This window comes from Ranitomeya imitator, chromosome 4, assembly GCF_032444005.1.
Source record: "Ranitomeya imitator isolate aRanImi1 chromosome 4, aRanImi1.pri, whole genome shotgun sequence".
Lineage (NCBI taxonomy): Eukaryota > Metazoa > Chordata > Amphibia > Anura > Dendrobatidae > Ranitomeya > Ranitomeya imitator.
This window is the reverse complement of record NC_091285.1, coordinates 383,723,815-383,743,997: the sequence shown is the minus strand read 5'-3', so window position 1 is coordinate 383,743,997 and position 20,183 is coordinate 383,723,815. Positions and strand designations below refer to the sequence as shown.

The following is a 20,183-nucleotide window of genomic DNA, read 5'->3' as shown; positions in this document are numbered from 1 at the left end:
CTACCTTGCCTCAGAGAAATTCCCCAAAGGAAAAGGCAGCCCCCCACATATAATGACTGTGAGTAAAGATGAAAATACAAACACAGAGATGAAATAGATTTAGCAAAGTGAGGCCCGACTTACTGAATAGACCGAGGATAGGAAAGATAGCTTTGTGGTCAACACAAAAACCTACAAACAACCACGCAGAGGGGCAAAAAGACCCTCCGCACCGACTAACGGTACGGAGGTGCTCCCTCTGCATCTCAGAGCTTCCAGCAAGCAAGAAAAACCAATATAGCAAGCTGGACAGAAAAAATAGCAAACAAAAATAACACAAGCAAAACTTAGCTTATGCAGGATAGACAGGCCACAGGAACGATCCAGGAGGAAGCAAGACCAATACTAGAACATTGACTGGAGGCCAGGATCAAAGCACCAGGTGGAGTTAAATAGAGCAGCACATAACGACTTAACCTCATCACCTGAGGAAGGAAACTCAGAAGCCGCAGTACCACTCTCATCCACCAAAGGAAGCTCATAGACAGAACCAGCCGAAGTACCACTCTCGACCACAGGAGGGAGTTTGGCCACAGAATTCACAACAGTACCCCCCCTTGAGGAGGGGTCAACGAACCCTCACCAGAGCCCCCAGGCCGACCAGGATGAGCCACATGAAAGGCACGAACCAGATCGGCAGCATGGACATCAGAGGCAAAGACCCAGGAATTATCTTCCTGACCATAACCTTTCCACTTAACCAGATACTGGAGTTTCCGTCTCGAAACACGAGAATCCAAAATCTTCTCCACTATATACTCCAATTCCCCTTCAACCAAAACCGGAGCAGGAGGATCAATAGATGGAACCACAGGTGCCATGTATCTCCGCAACAATGACCTATGGAACACGTTATGGATGGAAAAAGAAGCTGGAAGAGTCAAACGAAAAGACACAGGATTAAGAACCTCAGAAATCCTATATGGACCAATGAAATGAGGCTTAAATTTAGGAGAGGAAACCTTCATAGGAATATAACGAGATGACAACCAAACCAAATCACCAACACGAAGTCGGGGACCCACACAGCGCCTGCGGTTAGCGAAACGTTGAGCCTTCTCCTGGGACAAAGTCAGATTGTCCACTACATGAGTCCAAATCTGCTGCAACCTATCCACCACAGTATCCACACCAGGACAGTCCGAAGACTCAACCTGCCCTGAAGAGAAACGAGGGTGGAACCCAGAATTGCAGAAAAACGGCGAAACCAAAGTAGCCGAGCTGGCCCGATTATTAAGGGCGAACTCAGCCAAAGGCAAAAAGGACACCCAATCATCCTGATCAGCAGAAAAAACATCTCAGATATGTTTCCAAGGTCTGATTGGTTCGTTCAGTCTGGCCATTTGTCTGAGGATGAAAAGCCGAGGAAAAAGACAAATCAATGCCCATCCTAGCACAAAAGGCTTGCCAAAACTTCGAAACAAACTGGGAACCTCTGTCAGAAACGATGTTCTCTGGAATGCCATGTAAACGAACCACATGCTGGAAAAACAACAGCACCAAATCAGAGGAGGAAGGCAATTTAGACAAGGGCACCAAATGGACCATCTTAGAGAAGCGATCACAAACCACCCAAATGACCGACATTCTTTGAGAGACGGGGAGATCCGAAATAAAATCCATAGAGATATGTGTCCAAGGCCTCTTCGGGACCGGCAAGGGCAAAAGCAACCCACTGGCACGAGAACAGCAGGGCTTAGCCCGAGCACAAATCCCACAGGACTGCACAAACGAACGCACATCCCGCGACAGAGACGGCCACCAAAAGGATCTAGCCACCAAATCTCTGGTACCAAAGATTCCAGGATGACCAGCCAACACCGAACAATGAACCTCAGAGATAACTTTATTCGTCCACCTATCAGGGACAAACAGTTTCTCCGCTGGGCAACGGTCAGGTTTATTAGCCTGAAATTTTTGCAGCACCCGCCGCAAATCAGGGGAGATGGCAGACAAAATTACCCCCTCTTTGAGAATACCCGTTGGCTCAGGCAAACCCGCAGAATCGGGCACAGTTAAATAGAGCAGCACCTAACGACTTAACCTCATCACCTGAGGAAGGAAACTCAGAAGCCGCAGTACCACTCTCATCCACCAAAGGAAGCTCATAGACAGAACCAGCCGAAGTACCACTCTCGACCACAGGAGGGAGCTTGGCCACAGAATTCACAACAGGTGGGGGTATGTGAGGCAGTGACCAGTGTCATATGCGAGGGTCGCTATCTATCCCCCAGGATGTGCTTAGAAGCATATTATATCCGCTGGAGTGCCCTGTACTCACAGCAGGTTGTCTGTGAGACACAGGAAAGGAAAAAAAAAACCCTGCAATAGAGTTTGGGTGTGTCAGTGTTGGTCTGGGAATCAGACCTAGCAGGAGGCTTATGTGGAGCTCCTTCCGTGTGGAGCAACACGGGTCAGGCAGAGCCTAAAAAGCCTGACACCCCAGCGTACACAGTGGTGTAATACGTTCACGGCAACGGATTGTGGACTGTCTTTGTTTTTCCCGGCTGCATACCAAAGGACTTGTTTGCTTATGTTTTCGGTTTGTGAGTATGCTATAAAATAAACAAGACTTTATTTTGAACTTTATATGGGTCATTGCCTTCTCACTGCACAGCAAGGACATCGCTGCATCACAGTATGTATTTATGTGTGTGTGTATATGTATGTGTGTGTATGTATGTATGTGTATAGGTATGTGTGTATATGAATGTGTGTGTATGTGTATATGAATGTGTGTGTGTGTGTATGTGTAGATGTATGTTTGTGTGTGTATATGTGTGTGTGTGTGTGTATGTATATGTATGTATGTATGTGTGTGTGTATGTGTGTGTATATGTATGTGTGTGTATATGTATGTGTGAGTGTATGTGTGTGTATGTTTGTGTATATGTATGTGTGCGTATATGTATGTATGTATGTATATGTATATATATATATATGTTTTAAGAAAAAAATTTTTATGAAAAAATATTTTTGAGAAATGTATATGTCTATGTTTTCACATGGCCGATTGATGTACATGTGCTGCTGTGATCATTTTTATCTCTCTCTCTCTATATATATATATATAAACACACACACAGTACAGTGTGAATGTACAATTTTCATAGTCATGAAAATACAGAAAAATCTTTCAATGAGAAGGTGTGTCCAAACTTTTGGTCTGTACTGTATATATATATATATATATATATATATATATATATATATATATATATATATATATATATATATATATATATATATATATATATATATTGAGGTCTTTGCCATTAACTCAACTCGCCATGCTTGGAGGAAGAGAAATGCTGCCTATGACCCAAAGAACACCGTCCCCACCGTCAAGCATGGAGGTGGAAACATTATGTTTTGGGGGTGTTTCTCTGCTAAGGGCACAGGACTACTTCACCGCATCAACTGGCGAATGGATGGAGCCATGTAAAATCCTGAGTGACAACCTCCTTCCCTCCGCCAGAACATTAAAAATGGGTCGTGGCTGGGTCATCTAGCAAGACAATGACCCAAAACATACAGCTAAGGCAACAAAGGAGTGGCTCAAAAAGAAGCACATTAAGGTCATGCAGTGGCCTATCCAGTCTCCAGACCTTAATCCCATAGAAAACTTATGGAGGGAGTTGAAGCTCCGAGTTGCCAAGCGACAGCCTCAATCTTAATGATTTAGATATGATCTGCAAAGAGGAGTGGACCAAAATTCCTCCTGACATGTGCGCAAATCTCATCATCAACTGCAAAAAAAGTCTGACTGCTGTGCTTGCCAACAAGGGTTTTGCCACCAAGTATTAAGTCTTGTTTGCCAGAGGGATCAAATACATATTTTTTACTGCAAAATGCAAATAAATGTATATGATTTATACAATTTGATTTTCTGGATTCTATTTTTGATATTCTATCTCTCAATGTTAAAAATAAACCTACCCTTAAAATTATAGACTGCTCATGTCTTTGTCAGTGGGCAAACTTACAAACTCAGCAAGGGATCAAATACTTATTTTCCCCACTGTAGGCATCAAGCCATCCAATCCACACAGGCAAAAATCAAACCATAGATGTCTATAAATTAATTTATATGCAATAATGAGAAATAACACAGGGAAAAAGTAATTAACACGCTTACTGAAATTCTATACTTCGTACAAAAGCTGGTGATAACAGTGTGAGAGCAGGACTTATATTTATCTATCCTGATTATTGAGGGTATTCTACATGTATTCTCTACTATGTTTGAGCCAGTATGTGCTGTGATAAGACTGATGATGCAATAGAGAGATCTGCTTTGATGCTCAATGTATCAGCGTAGCTCTTCCGTGTACGTATTTGAATTTTACAATTTAATTAGGAGCAAGCCCAAAGTCTCAGAACGTCCCACATTATGTGGAGACAACAACAGCTTCAAGACGCCTCCTGTAAGGAGAAACTAGTCACATGCACTGCTTGGATGTGATTTTGAACCACTCACCACACACTCTTCAAACACTGGAGGTTCTGTCGGCTCTTTTTTATAAAATTTGAGCTTTTGTTTCTGCCATAAATTTTCTATTGGATTTATTCTATATTAATCTATTATTAATTCTATAAGCTATATTTTCTATCACTGATACTAGTTGAGAGTTTCCTTGGCTATGTGCTCAGGATCATCGTCTGGCTGAAATGTCCACTCCCGTTTCATCTTCATCATCCTGGTAGATGGTGTTCATTCTTCATTCCTTCAATTATACGAAGGTTGCCAGTACCATATACTGAAAAACAAACCCCCCCACCATGAGGTTCCCACTTCTAAACTTCACTGTTGGTATGGTGTTTTGGGGATGATATGCAGTGCATTTTGTCCCTCAAAATGGTGTGCATTATGACTGCTAAAGAGTTCTCTCAGTATTTCACAGGCTTTTCTAAAGAGCAGCACGGTGGCACAGTGGTTAACACAGCAGCCTTGCAGTGCTGGAGTCCTGGGTTCAAATCCCACCAAGGACAACATCTGCATGGAGTTTGTATGTTCTCCCTTTGTTTGCGTGGGTTTCCTCTGGGTACTCCGGTTTCCTCCCACATTCCAAAGAGATACTGATAGGGAATTTAGACTGTGAGCCCCATCGTGGACAGTGATGATAATGTGTACAAAAACTGTAAAGCGCTGCGGAATATGTTAGAGCTATATAAAAATAAAGATTATTATTATTATATTGTTGAGTAGTTTATAAAAGTGACAGTCAGTGACAGTTTATAAATGTGCTTGAACATGATTTTTGTTCAGCGATAGTGTTGTGTGGTGAGCATGCATACATTTCATGCAGGTTCAGTGCATTACTTTTAGTTTTCTTTCAATCAATTGTACCTGCTGATTGCTGTTCTGTAGCTCTCCACAGGTGTTCCTTGGCTCTTTGTCAACTTCTGAAAATTCTTTTCACTCTGTCTGAAATCTTGGCAGCACCTGGTCTTCGCCAGTTTATGGTGAAATGATTCTTTCTACTTCTGGATTACGGCCCCAACAGTGCTCACTAGAGCCTTCAGTAGTTTAGAAATTCTTCTGTAACTAATGCAATCAGTATGTTTTGCAACAATAAGGTTGTGGAGGTCTTCAGACAGTTCACTGGTTTTACCAATCATGAGATGTTTCTTTTGTGGCACCTTGGTAATGAGACACTATTTTATAGGTCATCAGTTGAACCAGCTGATATTTTTCCACTAAGGGCTCTTTTCCATTTGCGAGAAACACGTCCGTGTCTCACATGTGAAAACCAAGCTCTGGCGCCGGCACTCCAGAGGGGAGCGTGCGGCCGCATGGCAACACATGGAGCTGCACGCTCCGCTCCCAAGTGCCGGCGCCAGAGCTTGGTTTTCACATGCGAGACACGGATGTGTTTCTCGCAAATGGAAAAGAACCCTAAGTGGAAGGATTGCTTTTGAATTACTGATAGATTTCAGCTGGGGTCATGACTTTCCATTGGTATTTCAACTCTCTTTCTCTGTTTTCAATACTTTTTCCCTGTGTAATTTCTCATCATTAAACATAACTAAATCTATAGGTATATATGGTTGGATTTCTTTGCCTGTGTGGATTGGATGGGTTTGTTACCGACATCCAGGGCCGGACTTGGACTAAAATTCAGCCCTGGCATTTGAAGTTACACAGGCCCACTTGTCACATGGTGACTGTATAATATCTTTGTAAACTTGTAGGCAGGGCTGGTTTTAGGCAAAGCGGGGCCCTAGACAAAGTTTAAAATGGGGCCCCAAATGCTAACATATTGCACATCACACAAAAGCATTTTGGTTGTATTTACATGCGCTGAGTTCAAGCCGCTAAATGAGTTTGATCGACAATACTGAAGTTGTTCAACACTTGTTTCCCGACCTCTTTCCACCAGCTCAGGAATAATGATGGGACAGAACCATCACTAACAGATCACCATACAGTATCATGTTATCAGCAGCACATCTACAGTTTACACCGGCGATGTGCTGCTGAGAACAAGGATTTTTGTTCCGGCAAAAACAATCTGAATATTCAGCATTTTACTTGTTTAGTAAAATACACCCCATAGTCCTCCATATATTATAATGTGCACCACAGTCCTCCATATAGTATAATACACTCCCTATAGTCCTCCATATATTAAAATACACTGCTCAGTCCTCCACATAGTATATTACACTCCTCATAGTCCTTCATACAGCATAATACACTCCTCATAGTGCTCCATATAGTTCAATGCTCCGCTATAGTCATCCATGTAGTACAATTCACTTACCATAGTATAATGCACCCCATAGTTCTTCATATAGTATAACGTATTCCCCATAGTCCTCAATACAGTATAATGCAGCCCACATACAGTATAATGCAGCCACCACCCTAGAGTATAATGCAGCCACCCCAGAGTATAATGCAGCAACCCCAGAGTATAATGTAACCCCCCAAAGAATATAATGCAGCCCCCCCATAGAGTATGATGCAATCACCCCTCATAGAATATAAATATAATACATCCCCCCATAGAATATAATGTAGCCCCGAATAGAATACAGCCCACCTCCCCATAGAATATAATGCAGCCCCATCAAAGAGTATGATGCAATCATCCCTCATAAAATCTAATACAGCCCCCCATTGAATATAATGCAGGCCACCTCCCCATAATATATAATGTAGCCCCCCATAGAATATAATGCAGCCCCCCATAGTATATAAGACAGCCTCCCCCATAGAATATAATATACCCCCCATAGTATATAACACAGCCTCCCCCATAGAATAGAATATACCCCCGCAATAGTATATAACACAGCCACATAGTATATAACAAGGCCTCCCCCATAGAATATAATATACCTCCCATAGTATATATCAAAGCCCGCATATAATATAGCACAGCCTGCATAATATAGCACAGCCCGCGTAGTAGTATACAGTACAGCCCGCGTAGTAGTATATACAGCACAGCCCGCGTAATAGTATATACAGCACAGCCCGCGTAGTAGTATATACAGCACAACCCGCGTAGTAGTATATACTGCACAGCCCGCGTAGTAGTATACACAGCACAGCCCACACAGTGGTATATACACAGCACAGCCCACACAGTGGTATATACACAGCACAGCCCACACAGTGGTATATACAGTACAGCCCACAGAGTGGTATATACACAGCACAGCCCACACAGTGGTATACACACAGCACAGCCCACACAGTGGTATATACACAGCACAGCCCACACAGTGGTATATACACAGCACAGCCCACACAGTGGTATATACACAGCACAGCCCACACAGTGGTATATACACAGCACAGCCCACACAGTGGTATAAACACAGCACAGCCCACACAGTGGTATATACACAGCACAGCCCACACAGTGGTATATACACAGCACAGCCCACACAGTGGTATATACACAGCACAGCCCACACAGTGGTATATACACAGCACAGTCCACACAGTGGTATATACACAGCACAGCCTACACAGTGGTATATACACAGCACAGCCCACACAGTGGTATATACACAGCACAGCCCACACAGTGGTATATACACAGCACAGCCCACACAGTGGTATATACACAGCACAGCCCACATCTCATCCCCCCGATAATGGCTCCACAGTCCAGTTAAAAAAACAAACCAAACACTCTCCTCAACCTTCCTCTTGCCCGCGCTGCTTCTGTCTCGGCGGCTGCAGTCTGCCCGGGACACAGCAGGTGCGCGATGATATGACGTCATCGCGCACCCGCAGTGTCAGAGGCAGAGCGGGGAATGATGGGAGAGGGAGCGTCAGCGGACGCTCTCTCCTCCATCAATGCATTGAACTATACCGGCGTCATAGACGCCGGTATAGTTGAATGCGGCGGCACTGGCGGGGGGAGGGGGGGAAAGAGTGCAGCGGCCCACTACTGGCACCGGCCCTTCTGGCATTTGCCAGAAGTGCCCGATGGCCAGTCCAGCCCTGCCGACATCTGGTGATAATTTCATGTCAATAGCACCTTTAGAAATATATTTATTTACAGCAGGTGAAATAAGTTTTGAACACGTCACTAATTTTCTAAATTTGTGACGTGTTCAATACTTATTTCACCAACTGTAAGTCTGCAAAAAAGTCATAATTAGCAACTTCAATAATAACATCCAATTATACACAAAAAAGCACACAAAGGAGTGAGTGGACCAATTAAAAACAACTCGTTAATTTATTCCACATAATTAGATTAGAAACAATTAAGGTACCGTCACACTTAGCGACGCTGCAGCGATACCGACAACGATCCGGATCGCTGCAGCGTCGCTGTTTGGTCGCTGGAGAGCTGTCACACAGACAGCTCTCCAGCGACCAACGATCCCGAGGTCCCCGGTAACCAGGGTAAACATCGGGTAACTAAGCGCAGGGCCGCGCTTAGTAACCCGATGTTTACCCTGGTTACCAGCGTAAAAAAACAAACAGTACATACTTACATTCAGCTGTCTGTCCCTTGCCGTCTGGTTCCTGCACTGACTGCTGGCCGTAAAGTGAAAGTGAAAGCACAGCACAGCGGTGAGTCACACAGCGGTGACTCACCGCTGTGGCTGTGCTCTGCTTTCACTTTACGGCCAGCAGTCAGTGCAGGAACCAGACGGCAAGGGACAGACAGCTGAATGTAAGTATGTACTGTTTGTTTTTTTACGCTGGTAACCAGGGTAAACATCGGGTTACTAAGCGCGGCCCTGCGCTTAGTTACCCGATGTTTACTCTGGTTACCAGTGAAGACATCGCTGAATCGGTGTCACACACGCCGATTCAGCGATGTCTACGGGGAGTCCAGCGACGAAATAAAGTTCTGGACTTTCTTCCCCGACCAGCGATCTCCCAGCAGGGGCCTGATCGCTGCTGCCTGTCACACTGGACGATATCGCTAGCGAGGACGCTGCAACGTCACGGATCGCTAGCGATATCGTCTAGTGTGACAGTACCTTTACAATAAAGAAGACATTCAGTATAAAAGGTAGCAGAGAGAGAACAACAACTAACTAAAAGGAAAGGATAGAATATAATCTAATCCTAACACATCACAAATTGACCATTCAGCAAACATTCAGATACAATTGTGCAAATTGCAAACCTTAACCATAATGTATTGTGCCAAAGGTTTGCCTACTGTTGCGCCGTTACTACATGTAGTTATTACTCAATCTCGGCTTACTTTTATAATTGATGTAGTCTTTGTTGTAATTAAAAGATTTGTGTTCTAATTATGCGGAATACAAAAATGAACAGTTTTTAAATTAGCCAATTCAATCGTTAGCATGCTTTTAGGGTGTATTGGCATTAATTGAACCATATTTGTTTACACTATGGCCCCGATTCATCAAGACTGGCCTTTCTATGGCGGTCTTGATCAAGATGTGCCAGTAAAAGGTGTGCTCCATGTGCCACTGCAAAAAAAATGTACCCCATAATTTATGCCCCTTTTGTGGAACAAATTTGCAGAATTTGAAGGCTGTGCTAGGTAATGCAGCCTCACATGGAATATGTGCTCATTTTTCAAATAGTTGGTGGCACTGGCTGGAACTGATATAAAATCACCAAAGGTCACAACTGTACAAATACGATTTTCCTAAGACAATTTGCAACATTTAAATCACTTTGCGAAAAATGTTTGATGAATTAGGCCCTATGTATCTTAAAAGGAACCTGTCACCCCAGCCGTCACTCTGCGAGAAGGGGGCGCTGCCCGACAACTGACATCACTTGAGGTCTTGTTTACTGCGCCTGCGTGCACCCGAGGGATCTCGGGCCGCACGTGCACGCAGGCGCAGTAAACAAGACATGACATCAAGTGATGTCAGTTGTCGGGCAGCGCAAACTGCGCATGCCCAAGGCAGAATATGACCACACAGGCGCCTGGACAACTGAATAATGCAGAGGAGGCGGCGCTCTTCTCGCAGAGTGACGGCTGTGTTGTGTCTGGATGAGGGGGGAAAGACCTGCCCCCCGGACGATTTGAAGGTATAAGGGACCAAATTCAAAAGCGCTTATTTCTGCAGTGCAACGAATAATAACTAAAAGAGCCACCTTGTCAGAATGCAGCATTAGTGCTGCACAAGATGGCTCTTCTAGTTACAAACGCCTGGGGTGGGGTGTGGGGGGGGGTGGTGACAAGTTCCCTTTAAGGTTTTTTTAATTTTTACTTTGCCTGAAATCAAAGCTGCTCCTTACCTCCCACTCTGGATAATCATGCTGTTTGAGTTCCCCCATGTGAGATCCTGGAAGGACTACAAGGCATCCATTGCTTCGGTCAATACGCTCCATTGCTGTCCAAGCACAAACCATGAGTTCTGCAGGCCTGAATGGGAAGTAATGCAGATCCTGATGCATTGGATGCCGAGAGGTCTTTTTACCTGGAATAAAAGTGATCTCAAATTCAGAACTTGATGTTGGGATTAGTGTTGAGCATTCCAATACTGCAAGTATCGGGTATCGGCCGATACTTGCTGTATCGGAATTCCGATACAGAGTTCCGATATTTTTGTGATATCGGAAATCGGTATCGGAGTGTGCGGAGCGTGTGGTTCCAAGGGTCTGAAGGAGAGGAAACTCTCCTTCAGGCCCTGGGATCCATATTAATGTAAAAAATAAAGAATAAAAATAAAAAATATGGCTATACTCACCCCTCCGAAGGACCCTGGCAGTCACCGCTGCGAGCGTCTGCCTCCGTTCCGGAGACAGCTGACCGCGACGTCATCGTTCACTCTCTGCAATTCTCAGGAACGGAGGCGGACGCTTGCAGCGGTGACGGCCAGGGTTCTTCGGAGGGGTGAGTATAGCCATATTTTTTATTTTTATTCTTTATTTTTTACATTAATATGGATCCCAGGGCCTGAAGGAGAGTTTCCTCTCCTTCAGACCCTGGGAACCATCGAGGATACATTCCGATATTTGTGTCCCATTGACTTGTATTGGTATCGGAACTCGGTATCGGCGAGATCCGATATTTTGCCGGTATCGGCCGATACCATCCGATACCGATACTTTCAAATATCAGAAAGTATCGCTCAACACTAGTTGGGATCATTCATATAACTACCGTATATACTCGAGTATAAGCCGACATTTTCAGCCCCCAAAAATTTTCCTTCACATTTTTGGAGGGAAAAAGTGTGTCTTATAGTCCGAAAAATACAGTACGTTTTATACTCATCCCTTCATCTAGTGTACATGCATGATAGAAGTTGGAAGGAGTTATATTAAGCGCTTTCTACACAGTGAATGTTGTAAAAAAACTTACCAACCCCAAAAATAATGGAAGAATGGTTTGTTTTTCATTTCAGCACACTTCTTTTATCAGTCTTCCAATATACACCCCTCAACATTGAAATTGGAGCAGCAAGAAGGAAAAGTCGTGGAGTTATGGAACTCACGAAATTGACATTTCATGTTAATTATATGCAAATGATGAAAAAATGTAAACTGAATTTTCAAAACATTGATATATTTAGCACTTACACACCCTGGATGCTATCAATGAGGTTACCAATGATTGTCTAAGGAATCGTCTGTCATGCTGAATGCATTTGGTCATGCAAATCGAAGATTTGATGCCGGCAGCAACCTTTTCAACTGCGAACTATGATGTACCAGATGTGTTCGATGGTAGACAAGACTATAATCACTGCAGGCCATAGTAGTAAGTTAGGCAACACATGCCACTCACCATAGCACAAGAAACATGTGGCCTAGAGTTATTGTGCAGAAAAATGGTTCCACGACCACATCTCTAATGCTGAGCTGTTAGTGTACTGGGAATGAAGACAAGAGGGGTCTGACTAACGGCCATTTCGCCATCCAAAACCATAATTTCAGGAGTAGGATAGGTATAATGTTCCATCTTGAAGACTTTGTAGCATTGCCCACGTGGTCTCGTCAGTCAAAGAATTCTATGCAGTGATCTATTATGTACTGTAAGTGAAATTGGATGTCCCAAACCAAGACTAAGACAATCTGAGTCTGCGCAAACTATCAGAAGATGTTTTCACGACACTGAGCCAAGAATAAGACATCCACTTGGGCAACACTATGAAGAGGCCTTTACGAGAGAACATGAAAGTGTCCCACGAGTAATTTTTCAACCATGATAATGCCAGGCGGCATGTGGCCGGTGTTACTGGGAGCAGCCCGTGTGGCCTAAACATGCTGCCATGGCTTGCAGCATCCCTGGACTTGTCTCCTATTGAACACAGAGGTATGTAAAAGTTTGGGCACCGCTGGTCAAAATTACTTTTATTGTAAACTGTTAAGCAAGTTGAAGATGAAATGATCTCTAAAGTTAAAGATGACATCTTTCCTTCGTATTTTAGGCAAAAAAATATGTAAATTTTTTACATTTTAAAAATTACAAAAGGAAAATGGGCCAATGCAACACTTTTGGGCATCCTTGAAGATCTGTTTGCTCAGAACTTTTGCCAAGGTTTCAGACCTTAGTCTGTTAGGGATATGCTTGTTCACTATCATTAGGAAAGACCAGGTGATGCAAATTTCTCAGCTTTATAAAAACCCAACCTCCTCTAACATTGTGCCAAAAAACAGCAGCCTTGGGTTCTTCTAGGCATCATGAAAATAGTGGAGGCCCACAGAGCAGGCTGTAAGAAGATAGCAAAGCGTTTTCAAGTTGCCCTTTCCTCAGTTCGAAATGTACCGTATTTTTCGGACCATAAGACGCACCTAGGTTTTAGAGGAGGAAATTAGGGAAAAAAATTGAAGCAAAAAAATGGTCAATTCTGTACTGTAATATTCCCTATCCTGGTATGCATGGCTCCCTCATCCCTATCCTGGTGTGCATGGCCCCATCCTTATCCTGGTATGATTGGCACCATCTCTGTTCTGGTATGCACGAGGTCCCCTGTTATGAACTGGTGGTTTAGAAACACAATGGACCTGGTGGTTAAGAGCACACAAAGTGACCTGATAGTTACTAATAACATAGGACGAGCTCTGAGACGTGGGAACTCTGCTGACCGCAATCCCTAATCCTATCACACCACACTAGAAGTAGCCGTGGAGTGCTCCTGACCAGACCTAGGCGCCTCGGCACAGCCTAAGAAACTAGCTAGCCCTGAAGAAAGAAAAATAAGCCTACCTTGCCTCAGAGAAATTCCCCAAAGGAAAAGGCAGCCCCCCACATATAATGACTGTGAGTAAAGATGAAAATACAAACACAGAGATGAAATAGATTTTAGCAAAGTGAGGCCCGACTTACTGAATAGACCGAGGATAGGAAAGATAGCTTTGCGGTCAACACAAAAATCTACAAACAACCACGCAGAGGGCGCAAAAAGACCCTCCGCACCGACTAACGGTACGGAGGTGCTCCCTCTGCGTCCCAGAGCTTCCAGCAAGCAAGACCAACCAAAATAGCAAGCTGGACAGAAAAAATAGCAAACCAAGAAACACAAGCAGAACTTAGCTAATGCAGGGAAGACAGGCCACAAGAACGATCCAGGAGAGAGCAAGACCAATACTAGAACATTGACTGGAGGCAAGGAACAAAGAACTAGGTGGAGTTAAATAGAGCAGCACCTAACGACTTAACCTCGTCACCTGAGGAAGGAAACTCAGAAGCCGCAGCCCCACTCACATCCACCAGAGGAAGCTCATGGACAGAACCAGCCGAAGTACCACTCATGACCACAGGAGGGAGCTTGACCACAGAATTCACAACAGTCCCCACCCCAGTCCTGGTATGATTGGCCCCATCACGGTCCTGGTTTGATTGGCCCCATCCTTTTTTTTTTTTTTATAATTGGCCCCATCCCATTCCTGGTATAATTGGCCTCATCCTTTTTCTTTTATAATTGGCCCCATCCCGTTACTGGAATGATTGGTGCCATCCTTTTTCTTTTATAATTGGCCCCATCCTGGTCCTGGTATGCATGGCCCCATCAGGAAAGACAAAAAAAACAAAATAACACTCCCCTACACAGTGCTCCCTCGTAGCGTCCTGCTCCGGTGCTAGCAGCTGCTTAATGCTTGTAAACAGAGCAAGGCAGGGACGTCATGCGCTGCTCACAAGCATTAAGCAGCTGCTGGCACCGCAGCAGGACGCTGCGAGGGAGTGCTGTGTAGGCGAATGTAATGTTTTTTTGTTTTTTTTTAATCTTTCCTGATGGGGCCAATGATACCAGGAACAGGTTGGGGTCAATTATAAAAGAAAAATGATGGGACCAACATTCCAGGAACAGGATGGGGCCATATATACCAAAAAAATGAATATGCATTGCCCTCCACATCCATGGGCGTGGAATGCAGTGCATATTAATTTCTATTAACAGCGGGCACAGGAGTTAGCAGAAGCCGCCGGCTCCAGCCTCCTGTGACCCAATGTTCCACCGAAACCGCTATCCCACCTCTCCACCACAGCCAAAGCCCACACATCCGGACTATAAGACGCACCACCCATTTTCCTACACATTTTGGGAGGAAAAAAAGTGCATCTTATAGTCTGAAAAATACGGTAATTAAGAAACAGCAGTTAACAGGAACAGCAAAGGTCAATATAAGGTCTGGAAGATCAAGCAAAATTTCAGTAAGATGTGCTTGTAGGATTGCTAGAGAGGCACATCAGAGCCCCCGCTTGACTGGAAAAGACTTTGTGGCACAAAAATAGCCTTCATGGCAGAGTCATCAGAAGAAAACCTCTACTGCATCCTCACCATAAAACTCCGAGATAGGCCGGCGTCACACTAGCGAGTTTTACGGACGTAAGAGCGCATAAAATACGTCCGTAAAACACGCCTAACAAACGTCCCAATTATTCTCTATGCCCCTGCTCCTAACTGCCGTATTTTACTGATCTGTATTATACGGCTTTCTACGGCCGTAGAAAATCGCAGCATGCTGCGTTTGTCACCATATTGCGCAAAAAAATTGCCAATGAAAGTCTATGGAAGCCAGAAAAATACGGATTACACATGGACCAGCAGTGTGACTTGCGAGAAATACACAGCGTGTTAGAGAGAAAAGCCGGTAATTCAGTGCGGTGTACAGTAAAATCACACTGACAGCTTACAGTAGAATAGGTAGAATAAATGTGTACACATAGAATAGGTATATATATATATATATATATATATATATATATATATATGTCAGTAAGACACATATGTATATATATTATTATTTCCTACAGCGCTAAATAGCTTTAAAGCCGGTAATTCAATTGCCGGCTTTTGCTATCTCCTTCCTAAACCCGACATGATATGCAACATGGTTTACACACAGTAAACCATCTTATATCCCCATTTTTTTGCATATTCCACACTACTAATGTTAGTAGTGTGTATATGCAAAATTTGGCCGTTCTAGCTATTAAATTAATTGGTTAAATGGCGGAAAAAACCAGCAGAGTGCGCCTCACCGCAAATGAAGGTAAATATAGGTCATTGACCTACTTTACCTTCATTCCCCGGGGTTTTGCAGCCACGAGCACCGCTGCATTAGCAGAGCTCCTGGCTGTAAAATATTTTAACCCCTTCAGATGGATTTACATCGTGGGACGTTACAGATCTTCGGAAGGTATGTATATTGTTGGTTTATTATTTTTTCTTTGTTACAGAGCGAGGGTCTTCAGATGGATTGAGCGTAGAATAAAATATTACAACAACCTTTGTTTTTATTTCATTAAAATACTTTTAAATAATGTGTTTGTGTTTTTTTAACCCTTTACTACTATTGGATTAATAATGGATAGGTGTCAGAATCGACGCCTCTCCATTATTAATTTGGCTTAATGTCACCTTACAATAGCAAGGTGGCATTAACCCTTCATTACTCCATATCCCACCGCTACACGGGAATGGGAAGAGAGTGGCCAAGTGCCAGAATAGGCGCATCTTCCAGATGTGCCTTTTCTGGGGTGGCTGCGGGCAGATGTTTTTAGCCGGGGGGGGGGGGGGGGGGGGGGGCAATAACCATGGACCCTCTCCAGGCTATTACTATCTGCCCTCAGTCACTGGCTTTACTACTCTGGCGGAGAAAATTGCGCGGGAGCTAACGCCAATTTTTTCCGCCATTTAACCCTTTAATTTAATAGCTAGAACGCCCAAATTTTGCATATACACACCACTAACATTAGTAGTGTGGAATATGCAAAAAAAATGGGGATATGAGATGGTTTACTGTATGTAAACCATGTCTCATATCATGTCGAATTTAGGAAGGAGATAGCGAAAGCCGGCAATTGAGCTATCTCGCGCTGTATGAAATATTAACATATATACATATATGTGTCTAATGATATATATATATATATATACACACAGTATATATGTTTTTATGGGTTTTTTTACACATGGATCCCTTGTATAGCCGTATGTCGGTTTTGCAAGCCTGCGAGAAAAACACGCAGTACGGATGCCATACGGATTACATACAGAGGATTCCATGCGCAAAATACGCTGACACACCCTGCCTACGGAGGAGCTACGGACCACTATTTTGGGGACTTTTCAGCGTATTACGGCCGTAATATACGGACCGTATTGTCTTACGCCGAGTGTGACGCCGGCCTAAGAAGTATGCAAAAGAACATCTAAACAAGCATGATGCATTTTGGAAACGAGTCCTGAGGACAAAAGAAGTTAAAATAGAACTCTTTGGCAGCAATGAGCAAAGGTATGTGTGGAGAAAAAAGGGCACAGAATTTCAGGAAAAGAACATCTAAGCCAACCATTAAGCATGGGGCTGCGTAGATCAATCATGCATTGGAGTTGTGCCAATGGCACAGGGAACATTTCATGGATTAAGTGAATAATGGATTCAATGAAATTTCAACAAATTCTTGATGCAAACATAACACCATCTGTAAAAAAGCTGAAGTTGAAAAGAGGATGGCTTCTACAAATGGATAACAATCCTAAACACATGTCAAAATCGACAATAGACTAGCTCAAAAGGAGCAAGCTGAAAGTTTTACAACGGCCATCACAGTCCCCTGATCTGGATGTCATTGTAAATCTAGACCTCAAAATAGCAGAGCATGCAAGACAGAACTCACAGAACTGGAAGAATGGATGAAAATCCCTCAAAACAACAATTACAAAGAAAGGTCTTTTTTCAACTTATGTAACTAGGTCCATCAAGTTCAACCCTTATCTACCAATTGTACATTTTGTCACTAAATTAAGTATAATCCACAATGTTATGTGTATTGAGGAAATCATCTCTTTTTTTTTTAAAAGCCATTATAGTGACTGCCATTACGAAATCTTGTGGCATTCCACAGTCTCACTGATCTAACTGTAAAGAAGCCTTTCCTAATGAAAGACTCTTGGCTGGCTACAAAAGTGTTTATAAGCTGTGATACTTTCAAAAAGGGGGTGCTACTAGGTACTAATTATGCAGGGTGCTCAAACTTTTGCATTGACCAGTTTTCCTTTTTTGCAATCTTTAAAATGTCAAAGATGAAAATATATACTAATATAACATACATATATATATATATATATATATATATATATATATATATATATATATATATATATATATATATATATATATATATATATATTTTTTTTTTTTTTTTACTAAAATACAAAATTTGTCATCTTTAACTTCAGGTCTTTCAGAGATCATTTCATTTTCAACTTGCTTAACTGTTCACAATAACAATCATTTTGACCACGGGCGCCCAAACTTTTATATGCCACTGTATATGGTACAATAAATATAACCATTAAAACACCAACAGAAGTTAAAAAAAAAAACTCAATCTGGAGGGAAGGGGTTAAAACATTTCTCCACTTCAAAAAGATCAAAAATTATAGTGAAAGACTCTGTATTGTTAATAGTTTCTCTAATTCACTTCATTAGAGGTTTTTGCAGATAAAAACGCAAGCAGGCTGCACCAAATTACTCAGTGTCCTGCTGCAAGGCTACTATCTTCAGTGTATGGGTGAGCGCTGTAAAATCCTTTGACTTACGAGATTGGTAGCCTGGCAGCAGGACGCTGCCTAGTTACTTGATGGGTACATATAAGAAAAACCTGGCACTCAACTTTTATATAGGTGATCTTTTATTATTCCAAGCTGAAGTGCAGTAACAGCAAACGTTTCAGTCATAAACACATGACCTTCATCAGTTACGTAAAGTGATTGCTGGTGAAGTAAGTGTTAGCTCTTTAAGAGACTATAGTGCTAATTGCCCTTTAAGGGAAGGCACTGGTTAGAATACTCAGGTATGGGCGCAGCCCTGCTGTAGTGCTGCAGACGCGGAGTTACTGCACCTCCGCTTGGAATAATAAAATATCACCTATATAAAAGTTGAGTGCCAGGTTTTTCTTATATGTATCACTACGGTTTTGGAACCTACCTGGGTACCTTCATATAGAGCTGTGCACACGTTTTTTGTTGATACTTAGTTACTTGATGGGGACATATATCAGGATGGTGGTGGGGAATATACACCAGGATGGGCGATATTAGTACAGAATTGGGGGTCATTGCCCCTATAAAAGTGTTAGCAGCAGATGCCACCCCCCAAAAAAGTGCATCATAACCATATTTTTTGCTTCAATTTTTTTCTATTTTCCTCCTCTAAAACCTAGGTGCGTCTTATGGTCCGATGCGTCTTATGGTTTGAAATTGAAATAATTTCCTTTTTAGGGTTTTTATCTGGATCTTCAGCTGTCAGCTTTAGTACGGCAATGCACGGTTATTGGCGAAATTAAGCTGTATTTATTTACTGCACTTCCATAGAACAACTAAACTGGAAACAAGCATGCCTGCGGTTATTTACTTTCTCTCATTCTACAACAATAATATGTTAATTTCCAGTGTGCAATTTACATTATGATTTTTTTATCCACTATGGCTAGGATTATAGTACTCCTTTATTAGTGTTTTAGAAGCTACTTGCCTGCATCTGGAGGCTTATTGATCAACATGGTGTGCATGGACATGATGTTCGGGCCAACGAAACACTCCACATACTTCAGAATCTAAAAAACAAGAACAAGTTGTCAGCATACAATACTGTGCAAAAGTTTTTGCCAGGTTGGAAAGAATGCAAGGTAAGAATACACTCAGAAATAAAAGTATACTAAACTAGGTGAATGAACAAAAGAGACTCCTAAATAAAATCATTATTATGTGAAACCACCCTTTGTCTTTAAAGCACTGTTAATTCTTCCAGGTGCACTTACACAAAGTCGTGTATTTTGTAGAATTCCATTCAGGTACACGAGTAAGCAATTACACCAAACAGGTGATCATGATCATTTCTTTATGTAGGTTGAAGCACAGTCACTAACTAAAACAAACAGCTGTGTAGGAGGCTAACAAGTGGATGAGAAACAGACAAATTCTGCTACAAAGGTGTGGTTGTGGAAGAGATCGTTTCAGGTCACAGGTCATACACCATGGCAAGAGAGACTGACAACAGAAAGACACTAAAGTAGTTATACTGCATCAACTAAGTCTCTCCAAAGCAAAGATTTCAAAGCAGAGTACGGTTTCAAGATTTCCTGTTCATGCAACTCTAGAGCATGTGCGCCGCTCACTCAAGTAGCGTCACTGTCTGAGTTGAGGGGCATGCTTCCCTGCTTCAGAGGCACCCTCTGCAAGCGACCAAAAGGCATCTTCTAAACTTCCGGACATGC

The 20,183-nt window shown here is 42.7% G+C and overlaps 1 protein-coding gene across 1 annotated transcript in view; it reads right to left on the bottom strand.

Annotated features, from left to right (window-relative positions):
* Positions 1-20,183, bottom strand: part of LOC138676199 (phytanoyl-CoA dioxygenase, peroxisomal-like) — a 76,252-nt gene that overhangs the window by 18,902 nt on the left and 37,167 nt on the right. The window contains exons 5-6 of the mRNA XM_069765207.1: positions 19,442-19,523; positions 10,751-10,932 (exon numbers count right to left, since the gene is read on the bottom strand). Coding sequence (XP_069621308.1) covers positions 10,751-10,932; positions 19,442-19,523 — 264 coding nt within the window. The remainder of the gene's footprint in view (positions 1-10,750; positions 10,933-19,441; positions 19,524-20,183) is intronic.